At 34.3% G+C, this 24,290-nt stretch overlaps 1 protein-coding gene across 5 annotated transcripts in view; it reads right to left on the reverse strand.

The window, feature by feature from the left end:
- Positions 1 to 11,366: 11,366 nt before the first annotated feature.
- Positions 11,367 to 24,290, reverse strand: part of LOC139511287 (basement membrane-specific heparan sulfate proteoglycan core protein-like) — a 29,400-nt gene continuing 16,476 nt past the window's right edge. The window contains exons 7-18 of one of the 5 annotated variants that reach the window (XM_071297903.1): positions 23,749 to 24,033; positions 22,914 to 23,225; positions 21,138 to 21,422; positions 20,450 to 20,761; positions 19,055 to 19,339; positions 18,249 to 18,560; positions 16,129 to 16,413; positions 14,804 to 15,112; positions 14,179 to 14,463; positions 13,355 to 13,479; positions 12,909 to 13,048; positions 11,367 to 12,044 (exon numbers count right to left, since the gene is read on the reverse strand). In XM_071297903.1, coding sequence (XP_071154004.1) covers positions 11,663 to 12,044; positions 12,909 to 13,048; positions 13,355 to 13,479; positions 14,179 to 14,463; positions 14,804 to 15,112; positions 16,129 to 16,413; positions 18,249 to 18,560; positions 19,055 to 19,339; positions 20,450 to 20,761; positions 21,138 to 21,422; positions 22,914 to 23,225; positions 23,749 to 24,033 — 3,317 coding nt within the window. In that variant the 3' untranslated portion in view covers positions 11,367 to 11,662. The remainder of the gene's footprint in view (positions 12,045 to 12,908; positions 13,049 to 13,354; positions 13,480 to 14,178; positions 14,464 to 14,803; positions 15,113 to 16,128; positions 16,414 to 18,248; positions 18,561 to 19,054; positions 19,340 to 20,449; positions 20,762 to 21,137; positions 21,423 to 22,913; positions 23,226 to 23,748; positions 24,034 to 24,290) is intronic. The other 4 variants (XM_071297905.1, XM_071297904.1, XM_071297906.1 and 1 more) reach the window with 4 other exon arrangements.

The following is a 24,290-nucleotide window of genomic DNA, read 5'->3' on the forward strand; positions in this document are numbered from 1 at the left end:
TTTTGTGAAGTTGAATAGTTGTTGAACCTAACTGAGGTATTGTTTCCTGACGAGCTTTGATGGAGTATTGTTGCATGTTTTACATATGAAGCTTTCTTTTGGAAAGTAAAACGTGATTGCCAAGGAGGAAATAATTAAGTATAACTTCAAAAGTCGGGAATTTGATGGAGATCGAGCGGGCAATTTCCCTCAGAGCAATGTGGCATACTATATGTTGTTGACACGAAATGTCTCGTGTCCCGCGATTCGCAAAGACAAACATACGTGGGATCAGTTGGCGACTCAATAATATGTTCCTCCATAACTGCAAAAAACTTGGACATATCCTGTATTTTAAGGTTATGTTGTCCGGTGTTTTACACACAGCTGACATCTCTACATATATAGTGGCTTTCGTGAAAATAAATTCGCAATTTTTATACTGCACGCATTGTACATACAATCATCCGACCGTATGTTAAATATTTTGTTCAACCACTGAAGATAATATGAGGTTTTGCATGTGTTATGGTACCACCGCCAATAATTGGTTGAACATTGTAGGTATTGATGTTTAAATTTTAAGCCCATCCATACATTTGGTCAATACGTAAAAGGTTTTGGTTGGTGTCTTCATGAACCACAAATACAATTAAGCTTTAAATTAATATCATTAAAATAACACTAGCAAAACAACCCTAATTATGGTGAACTAGTATGATCTATTATCGACATTGTTAGCTCTACATTAGTCCTATAATATAAGACTCTGTAGGTTCATATCAATTACATTCAACGATTTTTATCGGATTTTTTTTTACTATCAATGTTAAAACTCAACATTGATAGTAAAAAAAAATATCCGATACAAAACGTTGAATGTAAATGATATGAACCTGCAGAGTCTTATGTTACAGGACTAGCTCTAAATAGGACCCAAAAGGTTCAAAGAAATATGAAAACACACTTAATAGCGTCCTTGCTAAAATGGGACAAACATTGCGAAGATCTAGTTTTCAGTGTTTACAGGGGAGGTAATATTTTGTCACTAGATTTCCCTCTGGGAAGGGCTCGGTATCATAAATTTGACCATTGCAACCATATGGTGTCGCAGTTTCCTTTAGTCTACGGACGAGGATTATTAGTTAATCAGAAACTGACCTGAGCGATCATTGAACCGTGACTCCTGTCAGATGAGATGAATACCTTGCTTAAGAATAATATAGATCAAATATAGATATATATATATATATAGTGTTTAGTAAAAAGACAGATCAAGTAACTTATCTATGTAAAGTCAAAAACATTTGGACCCATACAAAAATGTTTTAACCATGGATACGTTAAATAAAGAGAAATTAGCTACGAATTCCTCAAAATAGGATATTTTGTTTGAAACAATTTTTTTAAGCGGAATAAAGACATAATATTGGTTCATTTTCAAAATAAGCTAAAAATATCTCTAGTTTTATATTGCCTTGCAAATCAATAATTCAATGCGTTTACATGCAACCGTTCTAATTTGAACTTGAAAGTAGATGATTGTGCGTGTTTTTATTCATTAAAAAGGAAAGAGTACCACCATTGAAAAGTGAACCAATTGAGCTATCAGGAATCATTTCATTGAATGGACCGGACCGGGCCACAATAAGAATCATTCTAATATGTAAAACTCTGAGATGTAAAACGACGATTAACATATTTATTAAGCCTATCACATGAAAACAAACAGACATGGAAAGGTCCACTTGCAAGCGCTCGCTAACTATTTATATATGTTTATATTGAATTATTTGACGGTCGACTGTCATCTCGATGGATAATTAGATGACATCTGGCCTAAAATACCTACGCAATTCGGATATATTATAGGGAACCCTTGTTTCTTTCGGACTTTTTGTAATTTGAATATTTGTTTTAGTATGTTATAAATGAAATATAAAAATTTGGGTCAAATCGATGAACAACAATTTGACAGCTTTAAATGCCCCCTTTAATGAAGATACTAGATAACATTTTATAGATGACAGTTTCATGAGTTTATATGAGAGGTTTTGGTGTTAAATTAAATAATCAAAACTATGGTATCATATATCGCTTTGAATAATATATTTGGCGTGGAAGAATTATAAGAATGAGAAAAAATACTTCTCTGTAAATGCTTTGATATGATTTTTTGTGTGTTTTAACGCCACTTTTAAACACCGCTTTTGGGCTATTTCCTGGCGCCAGTTTAAAAACATTTTATTTGTGGAGGAAGCCGGAGTGCGCAGCGAAAACCACCGACCTTCGATAAGAAAACTAACAATCCTAGTCAATTAATTATAAGATTGGAGTCGAGTGCACCTGCACAAGCGGGGTTCGAACTCACAACCTCAGTTTGCATGTAATGTATTATCAATCTTTATACTTGCAATTGCCGAAGTCTTAAACTCCCAAAAAAAGGATAATTGGGGAAAATATGAACACTTTCCTGATCTTCAAGTATAGTCAACCCCAAATAAGTTTAATCGGAAATACACATCTAATCGACTCAATGGGATATTTAACGGTTATCAATTAAGATACATGTATATAATATAAGGTTCATTACACATGTGTTTAACAAATTAAGATATATGTAAAGAAGATAAGGTTCATTGCAAGTGTGTTAAACATAAAACCTAAAACTAAACATAATTGACCCATTTCATAGAGATATCTGATTTCGTGTATATGCCCATGCTTCGACGATCAGGCGATGGTTTGATCAGATTGAGAATTGACCCAATGGCCTCAGCTCTTTAAATTATAAGACACTCAAACTGTATTAAAAGATGCGAGAACAAAGTTAATTGTGCCTCGTTATGTATATAATATATACTAGTACTAGTATATGGTATAGTATTTCAGATCAGAAATGATCGAACATATTTTTTTCATGTGAAAATTGATTTTATATTTTGATAAATGACTGCATGTTGTTATAGCGTCGTGAACACTTATGAGCCTACATCTACATCAAATAGTTCAGTTACTCAGTTTACTATTGCCGGGTTGTCCCTTTGAAAAAAGCAATGCGTTCGTCCATCCTACGGGTCTTGTTAGTGCTCTCAAATGTACACATCTTGCTAAATTTTCATAAAACAGTTAATTTGTAATTAGGACCTCTGAATTAAACACACCACAAACGTTCAACAAATTTAAACGCACTCGATAGAAAGAACACGCCTATGTAAAGCCTCGGCTACTTTGTTATACTTTAGCTTTTTTACTAGTAGTTACTGAACCTTGAAAAAAAGGTCAGGGACAACGGATAGAGGCAAATTGAAAATATTGTAACAAGATGCATATGAAAGAATGGGCCTTTAAGACCATGTAATGATCCCATAAACCAAATGTAGTTATCATATGCATATTACTGATCAATCTGATTAAAAACCGATCTCTCAGCGATGAGAGATCGATTTTTAATTAGATTGATTACTGATAATGTCTGAGAAATTTACATGAAATCAAAACTTAATTTTAATCCCTGGCTTAACCATAAAATGATGTCAAATATAAGACGCATGATGGACGGAATATTCGTCACATAAAAAAGTAAAATATCAAAAATACCGAACTCCCAGAAAAATTCAAAACGGAAAGTCCGTAATGAAATGTCAAAGTCAAAAGCTCAAACACACTAAACGAATAGTTAACAACTGTCATATTCCTGACTTTGTACACACATTTTCTTATGTAGAAAATGTTAGATTAAAACCTTGCTCTATAGCTAGCTAAACCTTTCATTTTTATGACAGCCGCATAAAGTTCCATTATATTGACAACGATGTGTGAACAAAACAAAGTAGGTAGATACAATTTAAGTCAATGTAAGAGACAGAAGTATCTAGGAATAATTAAAGACCTGTAATGGTACGAGATAAAACAAAAAGAAAAAAAGAAGAGATTATTTAAAGGATGTGCTTGCTTTTCCTTCATAATCCCAATTCCAAGTCGGACTCTGTATTTGAGCAGTAATTGCATGGCTTGAGTACATCAATGGCGTACAAGGGCAGTAAATAAGTAAGTAAGTTCATATGTGCCTCTTGATTGTATGAGTATTTATAACTATGTCGACAACTGTAGATGTGGCTTGGTCCATACAAGGGTTTTTATAGTACTATACAAATTATTGGTCCATGGGATATTGTTCATACTGGTCTTTGATCTGGTGTTACAACCACAGGGGAGCGTATCATAGATGTATTGTGGCAGAAATATATGCCAGTCGACTGGTATGCGTATACATTTTATAACGCATACCAGCCGACTGGCATATTTTTCCCGCCCCAAATCATCTTTGATACGCGCCTCGTATAACGCATACCATTCGACTGGCATATTTTTTCCGCCCCAAAACATCTTTGATACACGCCTTGTATAACGCTCACCAGTCGACAGTCATATATTTCCAACCCAAAAATCTTTAATACGCGCCTTGTAAAATGCATAAAAGTAGACTGGCATATATTTCTGCCCAAAAGCATCTATAATACGCGCCTTGTATAACGCATACCAGTCGATAGTCATATATTTCCGCCCCAAAACATCTTTGATACGCGCCTTGTAAAACGCATACAAGTCGACTGGCATATATTTCCGCCCAAAGCATCTATAATACGCACCTTGTATAACGCATACAATGCGACTTTATCTCTTGCACGTAAAAGACACCCTCGTAGATTTCGAAAAAGAGCAGGTTAATGCCGCTACAAGGCATCACTCGCACCCACAAAGTGGAAAGGAATTAATATAAGTTGCAAAATTCCCAATCCACTATGAATAAATATGTTTAAACTAAGTCGACTGGCATATTTTTCCGCCCCAAAGCTTCTATGATACATGCCCCTGTGTTACAACTAATACCAGTAGTTAACCATCGACAACAATAAAAAAAATAGTTTATTTAGATACCATGATACAATCTTCAAATATATTTATAACAACACTTTTGAAGATTTGTAACGAAAAATATAGATTGTTTTGAAAACAAAAACCTATTTATAAGGGCTATCACCTGAATGTAACTGTCAATTATGCTGAAGAAATAACAGACGGCACTAATCACTAGACTGAATACTAGTATACAGACTCATTTCGAAAAAAGGTGGCGAAAGATACTAGAGAGACAGTCAAACTCACAAATCAAAAATTAAACTGACAACTCCAAGGCTAAAAAACAAAAAGACAAATAAAAACAAACAGACAAACAAAAGTACACAAAACACAACATAGAAAAATAAAGACTAAGCAACATGAACCCCACTAAATTTGGGGTGATCTCAGGTGCTCCGGAAGGGTAAGTAGATCCTGATCCACACATAGAGATTCGTGTCTCGTCACATTTAAATTGCTTCATTTTAAATCAGTGGTGGAGGCAAGAGGGTATAACGTCGTATCCCCCCATTTGATGGAGAGAAAAAAACGCATAATGTTTTCGCAAAAAGAATATTAACAAAACAATGACACTAAGTCTTCCATCCCCTTTTCTTCGAACCCTTGATCCAACATATTTGTGACCTTGAATTATTTGTTAGATACTTTCTTTATTTTATGTAAACATATCATGATTATTACACAATTCAATATTTTTGTACTATTAACAGATCTTTCACAATTCAATCACAACAATCTATTCGAAGTAATACAAACAAATTTAAACTGTATTACTCAATATTCAAATTGGTACTTATATACATATTGACATTAAATTCGTATGGGTCAGTCCGACTAAAAGAGCATTACGTGTATTGCTGAGTAGGACGTTGAACCCGTTTAAAGAATCCATACTTGGTCAAAGTACTGTGGAAAGTGTAGGCGTGGCTCCTATCGACTTTATTGTATGTACAGTCTATGCAAGTTTGGGCTTGTATTATATTTTACCTCCAGTTTATATAATCCTATTTCGACTCTTCAAAATTCAAGAGTCTATCCTATATTGAGGTAAATTCTAAAACCTGCCAAATACAGTTCGATCCCTATCATCACTGAAGAGACATTAATTGTCGAAATCCGGATATGTTGTACAAATTTTAGCACTTCATATTTGAGGTTTACCATCTTTGCCGCAAGTTTATTGTTTACTGTTTGGTATGAAATTAATATATAGATCCATTTTGTTACATCTTGTGATCAATATATTTGGCAATCGTCAATGGCAGTCAGCAGAGTTTAAGAACATCAGTTGTTTGACCTGCTAATCAAATGCGTTTTGTAAAAATATACTTATTCACTTTTTTGGTCTTTAGGAAAATGTGTGTGCTGTATGTAGACCCCTCTAAGGGCATACGATACAGTTACCGGGGAGGTAATGACGTTGCTAACGTAAAATGTTATTTTCGCGACGTAAAACTATGACATATATCGGGAAAAGATGCATTTTTCGACTATTTTTTATCATTCAAACTGATTTAATTTGAAAACGAGTGCATGGACCCCAATGTTTTAAAACGACATTTTGTTTCATTTTGCAGGGAGATTATGTGGACCAAATTTTATAAAACTGTAAATAGAGGAATTTTTTTAATTTTGATAAATATACAGCAAAAAAATACGATTTTTTCTTAATTCATGACCATTTGATAAATATGAGTTATTTCTGAATAAAAAATGCTTATTTTTTTAGGATACTTATAAAATACAAAAATTATCTAACAAAAAACAATTTATGTTTATCTTTTAAAACAAAAAAGTTATGGCTTTCTTTCGAAAGAGAAAATACCGCCACAAATCCGAATTTTGAGCAAATATACAAAATTTCGACCTTCATTTAACTCAAAAAGTAGCACATAAAGGTATATTTTTTATTACACATTTGATTTAAGCAGGCAAAAACTAGCCTATATGGAAATTTTCATCAAACTGTAAATACAGGATCAAAACTGTATCGTGTGCCCTTAACATGCACACGTATAAAAATTGCGTTTTTTTTGTCCAACACAATCATAGGTTTGAACGTTGTTTTCAATTTAGACTTGTTTATAGATTTTCGTTTGGGCTTGTATTATATTTGCCATCGGGTTTATATAATCCGTTCATCCTATTTCGACTCTTTCAAAATTCAAGTCTATCCTAAATTGAGGTAAATTATATGGCCTTCGATACCGTTTCGATTTCTAACATCACTGAAGAGACATTAATTGTCGAAATCCGGATATAGTGTACAAATGTTTGCATCTCATGTTTGCGGTATGCCCTCTTTTCCTCAAGTTTATTGTTTTCTGTTTCGTAATAAATTAATAATAAGATCTATTTTGTTGTATATGATGATCCGTTTATTTGGCAATCGCCAATGGCGGTCAGCAGTGTTTAAGAACATCAGTTGTTCGACCTAGCTGCTAGTCAAATGAATTTTGTTAAAATATGCAACTAAAAACGTCTACTTCTGCTTGCAGGAACAGATTTTGGTTCGGTTCTTTCCGTGCAATATATTATTTGGTAAAAACAATTCACAAAAAAGTAATTTTGATAGCATCAAAACAGCCACCCCATGCCAAGCATGGCCGACACCCTGTGCCAAGAATGGCCGACATCCCGTGCCAAGCATGACCGACACCCCGTGCCAAGCATGGCCGACACCCCGTGCCAAGCATGGCCTACACCCCGTGCCAAGCATGGCTGACACCCCGTGCCAATCATGGCCGACACCCCGTGCCAAGCATGGCTGACATCCCGTGCCAAGCATGGACGACACCCCGTGCCAAGCATGGCCGACATCCCGTGCCAAACATGGCCGACACCCTGTGCCAAGCATGGCCGACACCCCGTGTCAAGCATGGCCGACACCCCGTGTCAAGCATGGCCGACACCCCGTGCCAAGCATGGCCGACACCCCGTGCCAAGCATGGCTGAAACCCCGCATGGAGCATTCGTCTCGATGATTATTAAAGTAAACTTTCTAGCGGTTACTGTAACCAATCAATAAACTATACCATCATTAAGGGAAACTTTCTAGCGGTTACTGTAATCAATCATTCTAATGCAACAAATTTGTAACGTTCATTTTGATTGGATAACGTCACATATTTACATGGCATCAATTGACAATTGATGATATGGGACGTACGCGCAAGCGCAGACGGTATATGGCAAACTTTAAATACATGTTTTAACGTTGTTTTCAGTCAGTTTCATTAGAATGGGGATAACAATATTGTATTTTAAGCTCCGACGGCATCAATTGGGGATTTGATGGTCGCAAATACCCGTTTACTGTCTCCGCTAACGCGTCGCCAGTAAACTTAATTTGCGACCATCAAATCCACAATTGATGCCGTCGGAGCTTAAAATACAATACAGTTATCTCCTAAATAACCTATACCGTCATTAAGGTAAACTTTCTAGCGGTTACTGTAATCAATCAATAACCTATACCATCATTAAGGGAAACTTTCTAGCGGTTACTGTAACCAATCAATAACCAATACCGTCATTAAGGGAAACTTTCTAGCGGTTACTGTAACCAATCAATAACCTATACCATCATTAAGGGAAACTTTCTAGCGGTTACTGTAACCAATCAATAACCTATACCGTAATTAAGGGAAACTTTCTAGCGGTTACTGTAATCCAACATTACCATTTACCATTAGCTTTAGAATCGCGATTTAATAGCGATGAAAACAATGAGGAGTCGACTGACAATTTATGAAATTGAGGCGGACTTCATACAGGAACTTCTTAGGAAGAAAGATAAGAAGTTAGCAATATCCTTTAAGTCTACTTAATTATTTAGATGACGTTCTTTCACTAAATAATTAAAAAGGATACAACAGATACAGTTTAAAATCGGCCTCATATCTTAACTTACATCTAGAAATTGACAATGAGGTTCGGTTGAAAACAAAACTTTACGACAAAAGCGATGATTTCAGCTTTCCAATTGTAAAGCAGCACCTGCATACGGGGTATATATATACCAATGATACGATATTCCCGTGATTGCATTTCCTATCATGATTTTTTTGATAGAGGGTTGCTGTTCACAAGGAAGCTATTGAACCAAGAGTTTCAAATGGTGAAGTTGAAATCATCCCTTCTTAAATTTTACGGACGCCATCACGAGTTTGTTGACAGTTATGGAATAACCGTTTCACAAATGCCAGGCGTTGTCAGTTTATTTTCGATTTATGAGTTTGACCGTCCCTCTGGTATCTTTCTTCCCTCTTTTAATATAATTTTTGTAGATCTTGTCCATCAGTTTTGCTGTTTAAAGATTATATCTATATATCTAATGTAGTTAAGATACAAGACCAAAGTACAAATAAAGGTTAAAAGTCAAGATAAAAGGCAATAGTTCCAATAATGAGTTATTCGACGATTTGGTTCTTGTTGTGGTTTTTTTTTTAACTTACTAGTCTTGCTGATCATTTTTGCTATATAAAGTGTTATATCAGGTTTCAAAATAATAGTCTATAATGAAATAAATCGTCATAGATATTGTCTCGCCTTTTTAAAAGCAATACTTTTAACATGCAAGTTTGGAAAATATTCAAAGTCAATGAACCATAGAAGTTGGGTACAAGGCTAAACATTTTTCATGGAAACGAGATGTGCAATGCTAATATAACTGCATACCAAATACCGTTCCCTTAACACCAACCTAAACAAACATTAACGTGTAATCTATGTAAAAGTTTCAAAGTCAATGAACCAGGAATAGGCAGTGAGCTATTTAATCTACATGGAAATGAAATTTTGAAATTCCAACACATTTTTCTATCAAATATCATTGAATTAATATTAGTGGTTCATCTTTAACTGATCTAATCACAAACTGATAAAAAATAAAGATTCAAAGTCAATTTACAATGACTGATGGGACAGGGCCAAATAATCTCCATGGAAATAAAATATGACAATGTTTATGCAACTACATACCAAATATCATTTACATACCACTAGTGGGCCCCAAAGACTGACCTAATCAACCTAATTCATGTTAACTAATGACAAAAAATTTCAGTCAATAAATCATGACAGAGGGTAGGGTCAAATATCTATGGAATCGAGATATGCCAATCATAATACAACTTCATATCAAAAATCATTCACTAATGGTTCACCATGAACTAGACCTAATGACAAACTAATACATTTTTAACCACGCCGACACCGACTTCAGAAACCGGACTTATTCCTCGCATTTTGACTCCGTCAAGGCAACACAAAATAGTAGTGAAATTCACTACTCTTACAAGTCATCTTGCACTGTTGATTTTAAAAGGCAGATCAAACCTTTAGAGCATATCCACCCCGGTCCGACTGGTTCTAAGACTGTGCAAGACGAAACAAAACTTGCAATGTACTTCATGTCAGTCTGTTTGTAGCCACGGTGGCCATTTTGGTTGGCAAGCGGCAGCATCGTTCACTTTTAGTAAATCAGGAAAGGTGAACAAATACCTCAAATATATTTGTAGACATGTTTTGTTAAATGTGTCCCTTTCATTAAAAATTTATGAACGTTGCAATTGACAGACGACGGACGCCAATTGATGACAAAAGCTTGCTATCTTGCAATACCTGAACAGTGTAATTTAATTTTGATTTATTCAACTTTAATACAAATTTTTCACAGGAAATTGGACATCAACTTGTAAGTGAACGCACTGGAAAAATATTTGATCCATAAAAGTGCTTTTATATGTGTTATTTGACAAACCATGAAAGAGGTAGCTACTATTTGAAGTGACATGATTTTTATTGTAGATTATATTGAATTGCCTTGAAGTGAGATATGAAACTACAGGGGATTCGTATGACCAAGATGTTTGTGCTACTCGTTTTAGTCTTTACAGCATACGAATACGCATCTAGTTTTAACCCTCACGGTGGTCGACTGTTGCCGGTAACTTTTATAAATTGTAAAAACCCTTTGGTTAATAGGGTGGAAACATCATCCTAACAGTTCTATGTGGTTTGTCCGTCACAGCTGGATTATATATAATGAGGAGTTAATTAGCAGGTTTGTCAATCTAAATTGTGAATGTGCTTAATGAAGTCTATCACACCTTCTCCAAAATGAATGTCTAATCGACAGATGACCAGAACACAATTTCTCATCTGCTCTCCGGCTAGATATATGTGATGTCCACAATTAATGATCAGGAATAGGAGATCTTGTCATTAAAATTATTTACATTTGTAAAAAAGAGGCGAAACATATCAAAGGAGCATTCAAACTCATTGGTCAAAAGTAAACTAACAATGCCTTGGCAAAAAAGAGATTAAAAGACAAACAACAGTACACAAAACACAACATAGAAATTAACCAAACACTTTATAGAAATAATTAATGACCGAGGAGCAACACACAAACTTGTAATATAAACAAACATATCTAAATAAAATTAAGACGAAACTTTCCTTGAGCATTTTATTTTGACAACTTTATAATTTTAAGTTCTCATAATTTCAAAAAAACATAGCACTTTAGAGGATATATAAACTAAAGTTAAAATATTAATCTAACATGTATAAGGAATAGCCTTTAGCTAAAAATATAATTAAATAAATGTCAAATATATGATGCAATGTTTAACAAAAAGTCCATTTTTTCAGTACAATGAGGCATTCACATCAAATGATGGTGACATTTGATTACGAAAGGTTTATGAATGATAGTTGCTGGTCATCAATGTTTATGTCAAGGTGGTTTTCAATTACAGGTCGGACTTTGATTGAGATTTCTACAGAACGATCTACGACGTCTGAGTACAAATGTGTAGGTCAGTTCTGGGTAGGTTCCATCTCTGCAAGGGTATGTCATTTCACGTCGCACAGCACATCTGCTCACAATTTCGTACTCGTCATGTTCATAGAAGATGGACATATCAATTGATGGTCTTGATGCGAATCCTGGGAAGTATTTGTCTAACATGACCTTGTCGTAAGACCATGACAAAAACTTAAAGTTGCACTCGTATACTTCACCAGACTTTTCTTGACAATTAGTTGAAATGAGTGGTCCTTGTGGACAATATGTTACGTCACCATTTTTCATTACAATCACTTTGGTATGGAAGTCGGATTCATATTTTCTGTAAAAGAAAAAAAATTAAAATTATAAAGCTTTGTAATGCTTCTAAGATTTATGATCACAAAACATGTAAAATTATATTTTAGAATTCCTCTTTCCTTAAATATTGGAAGGACGTGGTGAACTTAAAAGTTATAAGCTGAACTAAATAGCAACATTTGTATTTTTCAAATAACGATACTGTGGCGTTTAATTACTGATAAACCTGTATCTTATTTTAAATTCTTAGTGTGAACATAAGACTGATTACTGGGATACAATGAAGAGAAAACTAGCAGTTTGCTATGACGGAATATGAAAAGGTCACGAACTACGTACTGTAAATTAAAAAACTATAGGGTCCATTTTTTGCACAATGTTTGAAGAATGTTGAAAATGTTAGATTACGCCGGGTTTGCAATTCAGGAAATTCCGTATACAGATATATTTATATTGTAAATATTACCATGTAAAATCTATACTAGTTGTCCAATATAAATTAACATAAATATAAAATCTGAGAAAGATGCTTGTACTATTATAATTATCAAAGGTATCAGGCTTTTAATTTGATACGCCAGAATTGCGTTTCGTCTACATGAGACCCATCAGTGACGCTCAGATTCAGCCTCAGATCAAATTAGTTAAGAGGCCAAACAAGTATAACGTTTAAGAGCATTGAGGACCCAAAATTCCAAAACACTATGCAATCTATGCCTGGTATAAGAAAATCTGAAGTGATTATGAATAAAAATATGCTGAAATATGCCAGTGAGACTGCTACCCGAGGACTCATCGATGGCATCATACAGTATTTTTTCCTGGTAATTATCTCACTGACGACTACCCCACACCTATTTTTATCAATGCCTGCAATGAAACTTACTGTCCGAGAAGAACTATGTCTGGTATCCAGATTTCTGATGATGGTAGACTAATTCTAGGTTGTCCTTTTGGCCAGGTCAGTCTTGGGTCATTCCAGTTCATACACTGCATTGACTGAAGTACAAATCTCTTCTTACCATCCTAAAGAAGAGATAAAAACGTTTTCAATAAATGCAGAATGAGAATTGTTGTCAATGATTTTTTGTTGCTTGTTTGCGTTATTTAAACTCGTTTTATTAATTTTAACATGATGTATTCATACGAAGTACACGATAATATTAAACTTGACATTCAGTTTGTCTAATTTCTTGGAAAAGAAACATTCCTTTTTCCTTCATTTAATTTTAAATCGAGCAATTAAAAACATGCCCATCCCTTATGCAGTTAATGTGAAAGTTTATAAACATAAAATGTATATTTATAAAAATATAATTGAGATTTACTTACAAATTCGAAGATTTGTTGTGGGATTAGAGAGTGTGTGAGGTTGTTGACTGGATCTACTGGACGGACAAGTTTGTTATAGTCTTTAAGAACATAGGTAATGATGTTATATTCCAACCAAGGTTTCTCTGTAATCAAAAGTAATCATTTTATTATCACATTTTAAACATTTACTTTTCTTTTATAGTTTAAATGTTTTAAATCACATAAAGAAAAAAACTGTTATACACTAAAGTAAAATACATTATTTAGCACTCTACTTTATTGGTAGGGTTCTGTTGCTTATTCTTTAGTTTTCTATGTTGTGTCATGTGTACTATTGATTGTCTGTTTGTTCTTTCATTTTTAGCTATGGCGTTGTCAGTTTATTTTCGATTTACGAGCTTGACTGTCCCTCTGGTATCTTCCGTCTCTCTTTGATTGTTGACAGTTTTCGGTTCAATATAAATTGTTGAATGATGTTGGTTTTGCATCGAAAGAAGTCATCATTTACCAACACACATATGACAAATGATAGCTGTACTTGAAAGAAATTACAAGTAAATGTATCTGGTATTTTTTGTTTAGATTCAGAAATACGCAACTATGTGTTTATAACCTCAAAGTACACTTTTCAACATTGCCACTGAATAAAACTGAAACTGGAACTGTAAATATGGTCCTGGCATGAAATATATACCGAATATGCCCACCCTACCTATTTTAAAGAATAAACGTCAAAGCATTATTCTTAAAGAAATACGACAGTCACAGGATTGAATTAACCAGATGTGTATCGTTGAACCAAAAGCAAGCATATGATGTTAGAAAATATATTTTTTTTTTACCTCTAACTGTTACAGTAATTGTATTTGTGCTGACTGTAGCAAATCCATCTGTGGCCTCGCATGTATAACTGCCACCATCAGATAGTACAACATCTGTCATTGTTATGGAAGGAGAGTTTGTTGTAGCACCGGTAATTCTAGTGTTGGCAGCAATATTAATCGGGACTGTATTTTTGTACCATTTAATTCCTGTAGCAGTTCCGGAAGTGACGACACAATTTAGTGTTACAGTTTCATCCTCCATTGGATTATAGAACGTTGTAGGTGCATTGACCGCCAATGGAGCTACAAAAGGAAATTACGTTTCTTATATTTGATCGCAATGCTTTGTTCTACAAATTCCAAACCCTTAAAATTTAAAAAGAAAAGCTGACTTTTTACCATAAAGTGTTGCTCCGTCAAAAGACACAAGTGGAAGACACATTATAGTATGACATTTAAAGAAGAAAAATGATGAATGAATGGAAAAGTTTGAATTAAACGGTATGTGTTTTGGTGTTTAATACACGTGGTGTGTGTATGCTTATTTTAAACACATGATTTGAGTGTATTTTTCAATCAGTTGGTTTAACTATGTATTTTTACAACAGTTGTTTTATGCGATTGTTTAAACATTCATACTTACATCTAACTGTCAATGGAAGGCTGACGGTCTGTGGGCCATTTAGTGTGTCTGGGTGAGTTACATCACAGAAGATTGTCTGCCCATTATTTACCATTGTTGGTGACCAGTTAAGTGTACCCACTGCTGTATATGACCTCGCGTTGGCATTAAACTGGGTATTCACAGACAGTTCCTGGCTGAACACTTGGTTGTTAATTCTCATAGACATAGATTGTGCAGGGAAGGCACCGATAGAAGTACATGTCCAGGTACCAGGTGTTCCGGCGGTCAGTGCCGTTGGACCAGTCAGTGTTGGCTGTGTTGGGGTGGCTGTAAAATGTGTTGTAGTTATTAAAGTTCATGTTACTTTCAATATTATATCAATCATTTCATTTAATATGTCAATTGTTTGTGAGATTTAAATAAATCAAAATTTTAGTATAGGAATATTAAATCACGATAAACAAGAATGTGTCCAAAGTACACGGATACCCCACTTGCACTATCCTTTTCCATGTTCCGTGGACCGTGAAATTGGGTAATAATCTAATTTGGTATTAAAATTAGAAAGATTATACTATAGGGAACATATGTACTAAGTTTCAAGTTGATTGGACTTAATTTTATCAAAAACTACCTTGAACAAAAACTTTTACCTGAAACTCCCACTTTCATTTTCTATGTTTAGTGAACTGTGAAATTGGGTTCAAAAGTCTAATTTGGCTTCAAAATTAAAAAGATTATATCATAAGCAAGAAGTTTATTAAGTTTCAAGTTGATTGGACTTCAGCTTCACCAAAAACTACCTTGACCAAAAACTTTAACCTGAAACTCCCACTTTTATTTTCTATGTTCAGTGGACCGTGAAATTGGGGTCAAAAGTCTAATTTGGCTTTAAAATTAGAAAGATCATATCATAAGCAACAAGTCTACTAAGTTTCAAGTTGATTGGACTTCAGCTTCATCAAAAACTACCTTGACCAAAAACTTTAACCTGAACGGACGGACGCACGGAGCCACAGACCTGAAAACATAATGCCCGTCTTCTATCGTAGGTGGGGCATAAAAATAATAATGATGGGACATGTTGAGGAAAAGCCAATGAGAAAACCAAACTACGTAAATAATACCAACCAGTTGAAAATTTCTGATGTTACAAAACATATATATATTGATTGTCGCTTGAATTATGACCAGTTGAAACATATGCCGCTATATGCTAAATGTTTTGGTGAATATAAATAGAGTGCATATATCAACAAAAAAAACTTGAGTAAAAAGATTTAGTGCTCTTTTTCTCTTTCTAAATAGAAGTTTAAAAAAAGAATCTATATTTATAAACACACCTTTGGCAGTAACAGTGATGGTACTTGTGTTTCTAGTAACGCTGCCGTCTGTTGCTGAACAGATGTAATTGCCAGTGTCAGTTAAGCGTACGTTACTGATGGTTAATGAGGGAGAACTAGCAAGTGCACCAGATAACCGGAAGTCAGAAGCCTTATTAACCATCTGCCCGTTCTTGTACCATGTGATTCCTGTAGCTGTTCCGGCTGTGATACGACATTCCAGTATGACGGTTTGGCCAGTTGTTGGTTCGTATAGGTTCTGTGGTGCATTTACTGCCAGTGGAGCTGGGAATAAAAATTAACATCATAAAACACTGAAAAACATCTAAGATAGGTAAATCTAGTTGAAAAAAATGGGTGAATTGTTGACCAATTGTTTTTTAACTGAAAATATTTGATTAAAGGAATAAAATGCAATAAAAAGGACAAATTTAACTTTAAAAAAAAATAGAATTTGATATTTTATCATTTGATTTAGATGGTTATTATCTTCCAAAGCTATAACAATATTTAAGAATTTCCGTAAATGATTGTATTGCATAGACTATGCAACAGGATAGAATCCATAAACAAACTGACAATGGAGACCATTTATTTATTGTATAACCAGCACCAAAACAAACTAACTAAAATTATAATATGTTACCTTATGTAAAAACAAAATACTAATACTATTACTAATACTAATAATCAATGCAAAAACAATTTCTCATGCAAATACCTAAAATACTCGTGCGCTTCATTCTGATCAAAAATTACCTATACCTTCAATGAGGCTACACTTACATCTAAGCTAGCGATCATATGCTTTTTCTTTTGGTATAGATTTTTCGTTTTTGCAATGGCATTTCAGATCGTTTTCGACTTTGGTTCGAGTTTTATTATCACTATTGTTTGGCTATTGGCAGTATGTTTTTAAATAAGACCTATAAAATCATTTTGTTACTTAAAACATTTCCTGATTAATACGTCATGTTATGACATTGTGGGTAGCAAAACAAGAAAGGGTAATAATGTTTGGGTAACTGACAATTCGTTTGAAAGTGTATGTCATATTTGATAAAAACTGCATCTACAAATTATATAAAAGTCCAAAAGATATTTATCAACTCATAACAATAATGAATAGTTGAAAATAAATCATAAGTCTAATGGCTAACAAACTAGTCGCTATTTGCGCAGGATATAGAAATAACAAAGACAATAACAACATAAAAAGCGAGTACTAGATGATTCTAAACAAACAAAAAGTAACTAAACAGTATGATTAATAAATTTTATTGAAATAAAGATATATGTAAAGCAACACTTTAAGGCTAAAATAAGTATGTATATTGTATTACTTTATTTTACACTTCTAGAATCAAAATCATGAAAACCCAGTATCAACAAAACTACCAATTGATTAGGGTTTTCGTTTGATGTGCTCCTAGTTGAGTCAGCGTTAGAAATTTCGTTTGATGTGCTACTAGTTGAGTCAGTGTTAGAAATATTAAACCATTCACAAGTGAATTAATTTACAATTAATTTTATTGTATCAATAGGTAGTGAGTTCAAGTTCTGATTATTTTTTTCATACAGGACTGTTCATTTTTAGGACTGTGTCACTACTGGTGTTTACTAATGGCAAATTGATACGCAGAGTCTTTTTTGAACGTGACACTTTTTAAAGAAATTTAATACAAAACAAAATACCAGTTTTAACAAGTTCTCATTTCAGGCAAACGATGGGCATATCGCTTGTTGAAACTACAAACCAGTTGGGAAGACATGAGGACGGATAACAGATTACTGAGGACGGATAACAGATTACTAAGTGTTCAATATAAGACATGAGGACGGATAACAGATTACTAAGTATTCAATATAAACATTTATTTGATTGATTGCTGTTTGATGAACATTGACAAACGTTTCATGCATATTCAGGTAAATAAAAATAAAATCATCACCTAGTATATTTATAAAACATAATACATTCAAAAAACCAACTGACCAACAGACTAAACATAAAAGCTAGTTAGAAAAGGCATGCATATACTTAATTGACAATATAAAAAACACGTTTTTCGTCCCTGCACCAACGTTGTGTGTTCAAGCTGCGGTGACGTCATACTTACATCTTACAGTCAACGGTAAGCTAACAGTTTGGGGACTAGTAAGAGTTTGAGGATGGGTAACATCACAATACATCGTCTGTCCATTATTTCCCATATTTGGCGCCCAGTTTAGTGTGCCTACTACTCTGTAGGACCTCGACGTGGTATCATACTGGGAGTTTATCGACAGAATGTTACTGGCGAAAACCTGGTTATTTATTCTCATAGACATGGTTTGGAGAGGAAAGCCTCCGATAGAAGTACATGTCCAAGTACCAGTTGTTCCCGATAGCAGTGATTGTGGACCAGTCAGTGTTGGTTGTGTTGGGGTTGCTGTAAAATGGGAATCCTTTGTGATATTAACACTACATTGCTGTTTACGCAAAAAAGTTTATGAATTAAGTAAGACATCAGTGAAAGAGTAAAAAACATGAAATTATCTTACTTCGTTTGATATGATGTTGATATGTTCTATTGGTTGTGATGTTTTTAAAAAGTGGCCAAGAAACTCATGTAGATATATAGAAAAACTGAACAAAAATGATATCTAGAAAGGTTTATGTTGTAATATCTGGGTTTCTCTTAGTAATAGTGGTTATCTTTCTGAGAAATCAAAATCACATACTGCAGAAAGAAAACACCGTGAAGTTGTATGCTCATCTAATGGTTGTGATTTGGTGTTTAAAATAATTGCAACATTAGCATCAATTGTAGTCTTTTGGAAAACAGACCAAACGTTGATAATGACTAAAAAGCTGTTTGTCTACTGGAATGGTGTTTTGCCTGTGCAGGGAAAGTTAAGCAAGGGAAAATCGAATACAACAAACCTTTGACCGATACAGTGATGCTACTTGTGTTTCTAGTAACACTGCCATCTGTTGCTGAACATACGTAATTGCCGGCATCACTTAGTTGTACGTTGCTGATGGTCAATGTTGGAGTGTTGACACTTCCACCAGAATATTGATTATTGAAAGATATTACTACAGGTTGATTGTTCTTGTACCAAGTTATCCCAGTGGCAGTACCGGAAGTGACTACACATGTAAGTCCAATGGTCTGTCCAGTTGAAGGATCGTATAAGGTCTTTGGTGCGTTTACAGCCAGGGGAGCTGATAACAAATGTAAAGCCTTAAAGAATGTATCTCGTAAACACAAACGTCACTACTATTTGACGATTGGTTATTCAAAGCCTTAAAGAATGTATCTCGTGAACACAAACGTCACTACTATTTGACGATTGGTTATTCAAAGACTTGAAGAATGTATCTCGTGAACACAAACGTCACTACTATTTGACGATTGGTTAGGTACATAGAAATTTGAAACGAGATGTTGTATGAATGTGACGAATTCACAAGTTATGAAAGAAAGTTATAAAAACAGTAACATTTGAGAAAACAGCTTATGCCAAAAAGCAGCCGCTAATTCAAAATAGAATGATAAAAATACGTTTAAAATAGACAGTATTAATCTTTATAAAATGTTTTGCTAGGCAGATAGTAAACGACAAAACAAAAACGCTAAAAAAATATAAATAAGTTCATTTGAATAATACAACAATAAAGTAAACTAGCATGAAACATCAAAATGCATAGAGCACAAATACCATTATCTAATATTGATAGCTTAAATTTCAAGCGAACATTAGTGTCATGCAGACCGAAATAGGAAACCGGCAAGCTTTTCAAATTTGTGTTTGTTAAATATGATAAAAAGTTAATAAATTTTTATAAGGTATGGACTATTCAAGAAATGTCTACAAGTAAGAATCAACTATAACAGCCAGGTTATTTGTTTCATATATTGCCTCAGAAATTACTTAGGCAACGATGAAATGTATTCAGTAGCTGTTTAAATATACCATAATAAGATATACAAACAAACAAACCAAAACATAAAGCGAAGCAAAAAATAAAGCTAAATACATGCAGTATGAAACTGGAGAAATCAGATAATGAAACATAGCATGCACCTTAAACACAGCAACAGACAAAACTCACAATAAAATATAAGTATAACTAGTTCTAAGAGCAAGAGTCAGCATGCAAATTCGTCATCTAGAATGAACCTCTCAAAGTTCTGCTTTATATAACATGCCAATTCATCATCTGGAATATAACCTCTGAAAGACATGCTATACTTATTTGATATGACATGCGCTACAACCACTTTAGACCAAACACCAACGATATATGTTTAAAGCTGAGTCCCATACTTACATCTTACAGTCAACGGTAAGCTAACAGTCTGGGGACTAGTAAGAGTTTGAGGATGGGTAACATCACAATACATCGTCTGCCCATTATGAACCATATTTGGCGCCCAATTTAGTGTTCCTACTACTCTGTAGGACCTCGAGGTGGTATCATACTGGGAGTTTATCGACAGAAAATTACTGGCGAAAACCTGGTTATTTACTCTCATAGACATGGTTTGGAGAGGAAAGCCTCCGATAGAAGTACATGTCCAGGTACCAGTTGTTCCCGATAGCAATGATGTTGACCCGGTCAGTGTTGGCTGTGATGGGGTGGCTGTAAAATTTGGAATCTTTTATGTCAGATTTTATGATTTTCATGCAAATAAAATGTATTGAAAAGATTTCGTAAAGGCAACCGTAGTATACCGCTGTTTGAAAGTCAGAAATCAAATGAGAAGAAAGACGTTAAAAAATGTATGCGAAATACTATGCTTAATCAAAATATTACAATTTCACCAACTAGAGATATGAAATGAGAGTTGACATTTGATGTGATTTAAAGTTTGCATAGCACAGAATAAGGTCAAGGTCATATAAACGATCCATTTGAAAGTCTACAGATTGCAAATCAAACACGACATTGAAATAGGCCGTTCATTTAAAGCAGGGAATATCTTTAGCAAGGGCCATACAAACAGAATACAACAAACCTTTGGGAGCTACAGTGATAGTATTTGTGTTGACAGTAACACTGCCATCTGTTGCTGAACATACGTAATTTCCGGCATCAATAAGTTGTACGTTGCTGATGGTCAAGGAAGGAGTCTGAACACTTCCACCAGAATATCGATTATTAAAAGATATTATTACAGGTTGATTGTTCTTGTACCAAGTTATCCCAGTTGCAGTACCGGAAGTGACTACACATGTAAGTTCAATGGTCTGTCCAGTGGAAGGATCGTATAAGGTTTTTGGTGCGTTTACAGCCAGGGGAGCTGATAACAAATGTTTTTCTTAATGAGAGCATCTATTGTATATACAGATTTTTTTTCACTTTCATTTGTTAAAATGTTTCGAGCTTTCACTTGTCCTTATAATGGGACACATTCACAAATTAGCTATGAATTGGGTGACACGCCAAAACGACGACAATTAAAATAGTATATATATAACGTCTGAAAGGCCGTTATTGTAGACAACATGATTCTTTAAAGTTTAAAATCAATTATTTCTCTCAAATGATTTTACCCCTAAACAACGTTTAAAATCTAATCTCTATGCAGCTAATAATTAACAAAATAAGTATAACCATTTTTTTAAAAGAAAAAATCAAATTTTATAACGCTGAATCAGTATACTAGCAATGCAAACTAATCATTTTAAGAATATATATGTTCCTGTCTAAGAATAATAGTTTCTATTTTGCTTAAAAATTAGCATGCAGGAAAATATTATAAACATGCATGCCTTTCATTTCTTTTCACTTAAGAGAGGCTGAAGTTAACATATACGTTTACTTATTAAATAAGGTTGAGTATTTGAACTGCAGAAAAAAGATGGGTTTAAACTTCTGAAATTTAATCGAAAACGATTAAAACGAAGGAATTTCAATCAAACATATGCCAATTGTGACAAAATGTTATACAGGACTCTTCTATAATTATTTTCGAAAATTTCACAACTGGTAAATTTAATCTGCCACCTAGCTAAAAGAGTAATAAACTGCACAGTCGGTCGTAAAATGTCGTAAATGAAGCAGCAGGTACTTAAACATGTCATCGTATGCATTGATATTTTAATGTTGTTGATATAGACGAATGAAGACTTATCACATTCGAAAGAGTCATTTTAATGCCAACGAGACAGAAACGGATAACATCAAGTCCAATGACGGTCATGTAAGTGTAAATGCCGAGACCTGATAAATTTCTCACAAAAAAAAAAAAAAAAAAAAAATCGGAGACACGATAAATTTCTCTAATCTTTTAGATGAACTCAATTGAATATATGTGATCACTAAAGAATCAACAAAAAAAGATAAATATTTAATTTACACTGTTGCCCTACGTTGGTCTAACATAAATCGACAGGACCTTATCAATAAGCTGTTGAAATATAACACGACAAAAACACTTTAAACTTGGATTATATACAACTAGTAGCAAGCAGTTAAAATTAACAGAAGCACAAAACCCAGTAAATATATGCATGGCTAATATACGCAACACAGCAGAACACACGATAAATACGATACATTGCTAACATAGACAACAAAGCAGAACACAAAATAAAAGCAGAGGTAAAACTAGTTCAGGTAGACTAAAAGTTAACATGCAAATTCATTATGAAAAATCTTTAACTCATGCAAAAGTTGTTTTTATTTGTCATGCACTAAATTATGTTTTAATGCAAACATTAGTTATTTGAAGGCCTTCCCCATGCGACACCAACTGTGATTGCTCTATCTAAAGTGACGTCATACTTACATCTTACAGTCAACGGTAAGCTAACAGTCTGGGGACTAGTAAGAGTTTCAGGATGGGCAACATCACAATACATCGTCTGCCCATTATTTCCCATATTCGGCGCCCAGTTTAATGTCCCTACTACTCTGTAGGACCTAGTGTTGGAATCATACTGGGAGTTTATCGACAGAACGTTACTGGCGAAAACCTGGTTATTTATTCTCATAGACATGGTTTGGAGAGGAAAGCCTCCGATAGAAGTACATGTCCAGGTACCAGTTGTTCCCGATAGCAGTGATTGTGGACCAGTCAGTGTTGGCTGTGTTGGGGTTGCTGTAAATATTGGAATTCTTAATGACTGTCAGAGCATAAGGGTTTTTTTAAGAGCTTATATTTAGAAATATCTAATTGTAACTACTACAGAATCTACCACCGGTATATCAAAAGGCGACAGAATTTTAAGTCAAACGTTTTGAACTTCGTACCAACTTAATGTTAAGATTGGCGGGAATTCTGCTCTATTGGATGCAGTTTGTAATTCAAAGAAAACAAGCAGGATGCTAGAAAACTTTACAAAAATAGATAAAATTATAGAATGTATTTAAATGCGACATTAGCTGGGTGTGTTGTTATCTTCAAATTTCGAGTACAAGTTTTGATTGCAGATAAATATTCGGGAGAAGCATGCATTGAAATATTTACAGAATACAGACAGTAGGTGAAAATTATATCAGTTCCTAATGTTCCTGATCCTTTGAAAATCTACAGATTGCAAATCAAACATTGACAGTGACCAAGCAGTTCATCTACAGGTTGTGATCCTTATGTTAAGCAGGGACAATAGAATACAACAAACCTTTGGGCGCTACAGTGATGGTGCTTGTGTTTCTAGTAACACTGCCATCTGTTGCTGAACATACGTAATTGCCGGCATCGCTTAGTTGTACGTTGCTGATGGTCAAGGAAGGAGACTGGGGACTTCCACCAGAATATCGATTATTAAAAGCTAGTACTAATAGCTGGTTATTTCTGTACCAACTAATCCCAGTAGCTGTACCGGAAGTAACCACACATGTTAGTTCAATGGTCTGTCCAGTGGAAGGATCGTATAAGGTCTTTGGTGCGTTAACCGCTAATGGAGCTGAGAATAAATTAGCAAACATAGTAATTGACAGGGCAAGGATTATTTTCGATATAGTTACCTTGTTGCTGTCAAGGAACTATGCATTCCTTTTTTCGGTCATTTACAAACAATTATTTGCGACAAATACAAATGCCTTCAAAAGTAGGAAATCTTAAATAAACTAAAATCGGCGTTGTTAACATACCTCGTAAAATGAATAAAATGAATAGTTTTAGCTCGATTTTCTCGAGGCCAATTATTTAAATCTGAAATGG

The sequence above is a fragment of the Mytilus edulis genome, chromosome 2, assembly GCF_963676685.1.
Source record: "Mytilus edulis chromosome 2, xbMytEdul2.2, whole genome shotgun sequence".
Classification (NCBI taxonomy): Eukaryota; Metazoa; Mollusca; class Bivalvia; order Mytilida; family Mytilidae; genus Mytilus; species Mytilus edulis.